Source organism: Cryptomeria japonica, chromosome 3 (assembly GCF_030272615.1).
Source record: "Cryptomeria japonica chromosome 3, Sugi_1.0, whole genome shotgun sequence".
Lineage (NCBI taxonomy): Eukaryota > Viridiplantae > Streptophyta > Pinopsida > Cupressales > Cupressaceae > Cryptomeria > Cryptomeria japonica.
This window is the reverse complement of record NC_081407.1, coordinates 631,690,538-631,699,841: the sequence shown is the minus strand read 5'-3', so window position 1 is coordinate 631,699,841 and position 9,304 is coordinate 631,690,538. Positions and strand designations below refer to the sequence as shown.

At 35.9% G+C, this 9,304-nt stretch overlaps 1 protein-coding gene across 1 annotated transcript; it reads right to left on the bottom strand.

The window, feature by feature from the left end:
• Positions 1-472: 472 nt before the first annotated feature.
• LOC131033027 (pectinesterase) lies at positions 473-4,388 on the bottom strand. The gene is made up of 2 exons (XM_057964137.2): positions 2,923-4,388; positions 473-1,374 (listed from the first exon to the last, which is right to left on the bottom strand). Exons 1-2 carry the CDS (start codon positions 4,028-4,030, stop codon positions 671-673), a joined length of 1,812 nt encoding a protein of 603 aa, XP_057820120.1. The 5' UTR covers positions 4,031-4,388; the 3' UTR covers positions 473-670.
• Between the last annotated feature and the right edge of the window lie 4,916 nt (positions 4,389-9,304).

Below are 9,304 nucleotides of genomic sequence, written 5' to 3'. Positions count from 1 at the left end.
TACAATATCAATGACCATATTTCTCACGAGCATTGTATAAACAATACTTGAACTCATCTTGCTCATTTTGTTTTTTAAAAAGTTCTTATTATAAGATTAAAAGGTGATTGTTTTGAGACTTGTGTATTTTAATCTTTCTTTTTAAATGTCCATGACTTATTAAGACTAGAGCATATGAACTCTTTTTAAATAGATATTTGATCTTTGCCAACTTCTGGTCAAAACTTTTACGTCTACACTACTTTGCATGTGAACGATTATTTCTTTCCTAGTTCATGACAAGGCATTTATTTTTATATCTTTTCAATATTTATTCATTTTTCCTTTTGTACGTTTAAATGCCACGACTAAGTTTGACCTTAACACGAACATTATAATTATTTATTTGTTTGTCTAACATTGACGATGACGTGACGCTGATAAACTTTTGACTGCTTTGAGGTGAGTAATGAACTCCCAACACAAACGACAATTGTGGAACCTTCACAGCTAAACTCCATTCAATTATTTCCGTGAAAAAAGTACGCATACTCTAAATTACATTGCCAATTTATATTGGCTTAAAAGCCAAACGAATATACGGTAAGTGACGCTTGAATTCATCGCCGTCCGTACCAGTAAATACACCAATATTACGGTATGCCCGCTTTTCCATTCCTGCACTGGTCCATCACGAGATACCGAGCAAACCGGCAGTGAAGGAGATTCCGGTGGACGGCAACCAAGAATTGCCGGAAATCATGGAAGCCACAGTGAACTGGTATGCCTCATCTGCCGTTTTGATAACTCTGTAACCACTCCATGTCACTCTTCCGGCCACATTCGAGCCGGGCCCCGTATTTCTGTACTCGCCATAATAACAGGTTTTCAACGCGAAATTCCCCGACCACTCGAGCCATCCTGCAGGACTGATCAGATCGTCTAAGAATGTTTGCATGTACACCGTTCGCGAGTACATTTTCCACGGCCTCCCGAGGTACGTCGGAAAAGAGCTCTTCACCGGAACAAGATCTCTGGCGGCCATAACTTTACAGTTATGGATTGAGATTCCGGTGTTCTGATTCGGATCTTTCCTGGACTGCGCCGTGATCGTGTTCTTCTGCTTATCCATCGGTTTTCTGGCAAAGATGTTGCAGTTTTGTATAACGACGGCGGCGTTGCCGCAGATGAAGTCGACAGTGCCGTAAATGTCACATTCTCTGTAAAATTGGCGGTTGGAGTGGACATAAAGGGTGTCCTGGTAACCGATGAAGCTGCACCGGTAAATTGCAGAATAATCCGCTCCTACACGGAGAGCTACGGCCTGATGCTTCTCCGGGCCCGCATTGTTGTCGAATGTTATGTCCCGTGCAATGAATCCTTTGCCAGTTGCCGCTGCATTCACCGACAATGCTTTTAATTATTGACTTTTGATTGTGGAGGAAAAACGAATATCCACACATATCTGATATAGGTTAGAAATAAGAGAGATAAAATCGGCACAAGCAATGGCTTTAAATTAGCTGAATTTAGAATTCATGTCCTTGACTATCTGCTAGAAGCTGTAGATACCCATTAATGTTTTGAACTATTCAAATTCATATATTACTTGACAATGTCTTGGTTAAAATTTTGTATAAGTTAGCACTGTTTTATAAATACATTAGGTCATATATATGTGATAAATATTAATTAGAATTAAGATGGTTAATCTTTTAAGAAGATATTTCATCTGTAAACATCATCTAGATAGCATGAATACTACCAAATCTTTCATACCTTTCATAAATTTGTCTAAAAAATCATCATGCTTTACCCTATAAACATCAGTTAGATGCTTTACCCTATAAAAGATGAATCTAATTGGTAAAACTCTTTTTAATCATAAGGAAAACTACAAAATTCTATTCAAAACTAATTAATATATTATTTTATGAAATCTATAGAACTCTTTATCACATTATACTTCTCTAACATAATAAATAAGCAATAATTTTAGAACTAATAGATATGTCTACTCAAGGATGGTCTACCAAATTTATAGGAATCTATATGTGCGGATAAGACAAGCAAATCATTCCATTCGAAAAAGATATAAAGTAGATTATTAAAATTAAGAGCACTTTAAAAAAATTACTTTCTAACAGCCCCACTAACTATCTGGCTAAACTGGCTTACACGACCCTTGTTTTGGACGGTGGATGTGCACTGCAAGCTGTCGGGAGTTCATCTAAACCCTACATTGATTTGATAGGTAAAACGGCAAAGTACAAGCTCATCATCAGACGTAAAAAGTAGGTAGGAATCAGTCCCTGACTCCAAAAATTAAAATTTGCAAAAGCTTTTTATCACATTATCATTCTCTAACATTTATGGTAAAAAGCAACAATTATTTGAATGTTATAATTTTAAAATAATAGTAGAGCTAATTATTATTCTATGAACTTTTATGTTAAAAAACAATAAATTTGATTACTTAAATATGGCCTACAAAATTTAAAGGAGTCTATAAATTCGGATAAGCAAATCAATTCATTCTAAAAAAAATATAAAGTAGATTACTAAAATTAAGAGCACTTTAAAAAATTTACTTTCTAATAGCCCCACTAATTCCAAAAGAACCGGCTAAACTGGCTGACACGACCCTTGTTTGGGACGGTAGAGATGCCCTCCAAGCCGTTGGGATTTCATCTAAACCCTACATTGATCTGCTAGATAAAACGGCAAAGTACAAGCCCATCATCAGACGTAAAAAGTAGAATCAGTCCCTGACTCCAAAAATCTGGTCACGTGAGCCGAAGCTCCGTGCAGAAACCGCTTTAACCAAAATTTGGTAAGACAGAGACAATCTGTGAATGAAGAGAAAAAAAGTATCTACCTAGCATTCAGTGTCTGAAACAAAATAAATAATAATTAATCAAAAGGCCATAAAAAAATCAGTACCGAGAGTTGCAGAACGGAACGTAGTATACCCGCCCATCACGCTTCTCCCTGCAACAATAGTAGTCCTCCCAATTCCATCCCCAACCAGCATCACATTCGTCTTCTTCTTGGAAATATTCACATTTTCGGAGTAGATCCCCTCTTTGATATAGATAACGAACCGCTGGTTGCTTTTTGACGGCGCCGCATTAACGGCCTCAGCAATTGTCTTGTACTGCCCACTTCCATCTTTGGCCACAATCACATTGGCTCCTGCAACAGCAGCATCAGGCGCCAGCAAAAGCCGACGATCAGATTCCGACAACCACCACGGAAATTCCACATCGTGGTCCTCAAAACCATATTGCTCATAGAACTCTTCGTGATCTTGCAAAAGACGGCGCCGATTTTGGCCAGGAGGAGACGGGATCCGGAACTCATTAGTATCTGGCCCACTTTCCGGGAACGAAACTTTTAGCAAAGCCAGAGAATTGCTCACCAATTGAGACAATTTCTTAGATCTTTCCTCGATCTGGGCCTTCACATTACTGCTGGAACCTTCGAAACCCTCAAGACAAGTCTCCTGGTTCGTAAGGGCGGCGCTAAGCCAAGTCTGCACATCTGCAATGTGGCGCTTCCGGGACTTCGAATTAATCGCCGCCAATTTGCTCATCGAAGCTTCGAGATGCTCCATGGAATCTTCTAGAAGCTCCAGGCAATCTTCCAAGGCGTAGCGCTCAGTAGAGCTCATCCCCACCGGGGCTACATTGAGAGCCATGCCGTAGGCCTCTCGAACGCCGGCCAAACTAACGTTGACCGTCATGTGAGCAAAATCTTTGCGATCTGCTGCTCCAACGCCGGGATAAGAAATCAGAGTCGAAACACAGAGGGCCGGATATAATGTCTTGCTGCACGCCTTATTGATGACCCTCGACCCGGAATTCCACTCGCCTCCATTCTTGGATTTTTTTTTCCGGGCAATTACAATTCCGGCGGACACAGCGACGAGAATTATAGACAGAACCAGAGCCGCCGTCATGACGACCCCGATAGTTTTTTTCCTCCCCCATTTCTTCGTCTCCAACGGCCTCTCTAGCCGCCCATAGGACCTTGGAGTGCTAGGCCTCATTCTGGATCAAAAAAACTGAGCAACCAGTCTCCTCTGAGATCTCTAATATAAGGAGAATTTTAGAGGAGTTGTCTTATTTCTGGTAGGTGCGGGGTCCTTGTATGTATTCTTTTTCTCCGTCCAAACTTTTCTTTTTGTTGTAAGAACCTTTTTCTTTCATTTAATCGCTTGTCCCGTCGACTTCTGTTCCCGAATTGCTTACAACTAAGCTTAGCAATACATTTTCTGTGGTTGTAATTGACACCATTGCAGTAATTCAAGTAAAAAGGAAAAGAAAAAACATTCGAGATTCGTTTTCATGACTTAAAGACAGCCATTATTTTATAGATACGTACATTTCGGTTGTGAGAATCGTTTTCCAGCTTTATCAAGGGCTCAATTATTATCAAGGGCATCTAATGGCTTACCTGCATCAGAGGTCCATTCAAGGAGACAATGGCGAGTGGCAACGAAGCTTCACTCGGAGTAACAAACGAATTTTATTTGACGTTTGTTCATCTTATCATGGTGAACACCACTTTCTAACGTTCAAACATTAGAGTCATTGGTCTGATTTAGGGCTTAGATTTACTTCCTCTTATAATATAATTTGACAGCTAAAACGTATTGAAATATCTAGCCATCGGTAGCACTAACAGCAGCAAACAATTATGTTTTGTTGACTCGTACGGTTGTTTTCAACTAAATTATAGCCAGTTAGAAAGATAAGCGATGAAATCTCGCCTATAATTGATGCTTTATTGAATCCCATGATCACCATTCTCAAGCATTTCTTGGATTTGGCATTGTTTAATTAGAAAGGGTGGTTGTGGCTTTCATTCTCAGAGAATAAAGTCATTCACACTAAAGTAAAAAGGAAATTGGAAGAACTTTTTAATGATTAAGGAGGAAGTGTTGTTATGTAGTAGGTTAATAATAATGTGTTTTTTTTGTAATAATTTAATTTTAAATTTTTTGAGCCAAATCTATTGATTATATAGTAAAAGTAATTGTTATTAAATCATGAAATATGGATTAATAGGTTTGACTCAAAAATTGTTTAAGTGTATCTTTCTAAGAATAAATAAGATTTTTGAATAGTTTTTTTGAGTAAAGGATGTACAACATTCATAATTATATTGATAGAAAGTTTTGATACAAATTGCTGAAAATATAGTAGTGACTTGAAAGACAAAAGGCCAAAAAATCAACTAGTCAATATAACACATATACAGTTTGTTGGCTAACAAACCAAAATACAAAAACAATGCATTTCTTGAGACATAGAAACTTAAGAAGTCTTCAAAAATAGGGAGGCGAGCAAATCAATTGCTATAATGGCTACTATTTGTTGGAGAAGAGGGGAGGACTAGAAAGGCAATAGTACCAGGGGCATTGATTTGGGCCCAATCAACATCGAGAATGAAGTCATTGACTTGGAGGTACTTGAGCTTCCAATTGGTAGAGCATTTCCCAATTATAAGATTGATAAGGAGAATAGAGTCACCTTCAATTTGTAGATCATATATCCTTCTTTTAAGCTAGTTGTAATCCAACGTTCAGGCCATTTTCTTCAACTATATTATTGGTTGAAATTGGAAGCTTTTTGAAAGCGGTTACTATTGTGCTCCCCAAATGATTTCTAATAATTGCACTAGCTTCTACTCTACTTGGATTACCTTTTGAGGCCCCATCAAAACTTAGTTTAAATTTATTTCTTTGGGGGGAATCTATTTAACAAGATTTATGTTGACCTTTGGAATCTAAGAATATGCTTGACGAGAAGGTAGAGGTTCGATCTAGTGCCAAGATTTGAGGATACTATCATCCTAGGAGGTGAAAGGTGACGAGTCCTAGGATTGTCCTAATTTTACTTATTTTCTATTACTTTTATCAAACCTATTAAACTTATTATATGTTATAACTATCCTTTGAACCATATTATCATCTAGTTTATGGTATATAAATGACATGTGAATATTAAAACATGCTATATATTTTTATAGTTGATATATTGTCAATATGTTGTAGGTAATGATTTGTGTGGATGAATTTCTATTGTAAACGACTAACATGTAGCTTGAAGAAACTACAACTAGCATGTAGCTTAAGAGATCGTTGTTCGCCCACAACCAAAGGAGGTTCACCCTAATAGTTTGCATGAAACTAGTCAAGGATTACATCATATCATCCTTACTTCAACATCTATGACAACTTAAGATGGGTTGACATCAATGAAAATATAAGACAAGTTGACATCAATGACAAGACAACACCACATCTCAAGTTTTCTACATTCTCCTCCTTTTCATTGATGGAAACACAAGTGTACCACCATTAGGAAACCCAATTGAACTCAACCTGTATATCTCTCCCCCTTTGATATCAAGGACAACAAATCATAATTTTAAACAACTCTACTTAGCAACAAATTGAAAAATATCAGAAGAGACTATAATACTCCCCTTGACAGGGATGCACAGTAACTTATACCATTTTGTCATTAGAACTTCTATCTTCCCGAGAACATTATCTTTAGTGATTTATTCCTTTGTCATACTTGCATTGATTTCTAGATCGGCTTTAGCCTAGCAACATCTAGGATCCCAAATAACTTTTGGATGTATGAACAATTCTATGTAGATTTTTGAAACCTCACAAATGAAGAGGTAAACACAAGAACCTCTCCCATGCTAAAAAAAATATTTAGAAACAAACCACAAGAGGGGTCATCATATTTTTGTTTCACTCTCTCCCTTAGATAGTGGATATTATCTAGTTACTAGAAGAAGAATCAACACCACCAAAGGGTGCAGACCCATCCTCGTATTTTTTCCTCCACCTTTTCTTCTAATTTCTTCACCCACATATTTTGCATCTTCTCATTTTCTATATTGATATCAATCTTCTTACGAGACAATTTTTCCTATTTCTTTCTTTGCAGATTTTGGCAATGTGTCCAAGTTTGTTATAGTTGTAAAATACTAAACTTTGTTGATAAACACTTCTATTTTTTTGACATTTCTATCTCTTGTGATTGTTCCACTTATTTTGATAACTCTTCTACACTCAATAGCTTTATGACCTAGATTGTTACAAGTATAACAATGTCCATTGAAAGTTTGAACGTTTCTACTATTTGAATTCCACATCATTTCACTTCTGCACTTATTATCCTTATGATCAAGTTTGTGACAAATGTAAGACCATTAAATAGTTGAGATCTAATTTGATTTATGCATTTACTAGCTCTATGTCCAAGCATATTGCATGAAAAATAGCTACCATTGAAAGTTGATGAGTACCTAATTTAGTATGAGACCTCTTGGAGACATTTTTTTTCTAGATCCGAGGGGAAACATTTTGAATAGGTTTCCTTTCTTCATTCATGACATTTTATCTACTAATTTTATTCTCTTTGAAATCCCAACTGTCTTTTGCCATATTCTTCTCAATAGGGTTAGGCACTAGTTTTGTTGTCCTACTTTCCTCAATTTGATTCAATTCTTATTCTACCATCTTTATTATAGTAATAAGACTTTCCACAATCATAGCTACATCCTCAATCTAATTAGAGACTTGTGCCAGTAAAAAATTATCTCCATTATTGTCCTTTACATAGTCAACATTGTCATTAGTTCTTACACCTTTTGCAACCAATCTTTCAGAGCTTCCCTTTCTAATTTCACATCTAGTCCCATTAAATATGACCTTATAAACTTTCCTACACATTGGAATCACACTTAATAGGTCATGTCTTAGACCTTTAACATAATAAACATCATCAGTTTTATGCTTACCATTAATAGAGATGCTTCCTTCTCCACAAATAAGTGCAACTTCCTCTCCTGCAAACTTGAATGATCCACCATCATATTTTTCAAGGTTAATAAGCTTGTCTCTATCACTAGTCATATGATTTCAACATCTACAGTCAATGATCCATGCCTTTGGTTCCAATTTAGCATGTAGAGTAGATTTGTCTTTTGAATTTTTGGGTCATCGATCATTATTTTCTTCTTCTTCTTTAGATGCTCGTATTCCTTCTTTGAACATAAATTCTTATTCTTCTTGTCTCTATCATCTCTTCTGATATCCTTGTTAATCCCTCTATATTTTTCCTTTTCTTTGTTATCATCATTAGGTCTATCACCATAATCTTCCTTATTCATACATCTAGAATCATAATGTCCTATTCTTACATAATTGCAATATTTTAGGAGTAACTTACCTTTGTACTTGCTTTTACCTCTCATCTATCTTCTTACAAAGTTTGCTTCAATCTCATCCAAGTCTTAATTCTCGTCTAGTTCTTCTTTATGCTTCTTTAAGGCTTTGAATTTTGATTTTTTCCTTTCCTTCTTGATGTCATATAATTCTACAATCTCAAAGACAACAAGTGACCCGAGGAGCTAATTCATAATGTATTTATTTATGTAATGACTTTCCTCAATGACATACTTCTTCAGTTTATAGATTTTGGGTAATGTTATCATTATCTTCCTTGTAATTTCACTTTCTTCTACTAATCCACCAACACTTCTAAGAGCATTTAATATTTTATTCACTCAATTAATGTAGCCTTCAATATTTTCATCATTAGACATTCTCACATTGTCAAAATTGTGCCTTATATTTTTAATCTTGGCTTGCCTTGTCTTCTCATCTCCTTCAAATACATTGTTCATCTTGTCCCAAATTTCTTTAGTTGAATTAGCCCCTTTAATTTTGATAAACACTAATTCATTCAAGAAAGTAAAAATTACAATAGTATCCAAGTTGCATTACTCTTATTTGATTTTATTTCATTTAGAGTTGTAGGAATATTTTGTGGAGCAGTATACCCTTTCTTAATAATTTCCCAAATCTCGATCGGCATAGTAGCCAAATGATACTCCATCCTTTCTCTCCAGTAAGAATAATTTATGCTATCAAACTTTGGAGCCTTGAATGTATAGTCTTGTGCATCCAGGATATTCTTCAAGTAGTTAAGCTTCAAAAGAGGAACCTTTCTCTGATACCAATTTTTGAACACACCATAGGACTAAGAGGGGGGTGAATCAATATGGACCTTCAAACACTTAAATATTGATCTTCAAAATTTAAACCACAAGTATATAATCTTAACAATAACAAATTATGAAAGTATGAAGAACAACAAAAATATGAACACCAAATTTATGTGGAAAACCTAATCAGGGGAAAACCAGGATGAGAATCGAACACAATATAAATATAATATGTGGTGGATTGCATCAACAGAGTTGTGGAGGGTATTGATCAAATGCAAATATG

Coding starts and splice junctions, on each gene's coding strand:
- LOC131033027 (XM_057964137.2), bottom strand. CDS start 4,030: ATGAGGCCTAGCACTCCAAGGTCCTATGGGCGGCTAGAGAGGCCGTTG. Junction 1,375..2,922: donor GTTCCGTTCTGCAACTCTCG/GTACTGATTTTT, acceptor CGGTGAATGCAG/CGGCAACTGGCAAAGGATTC.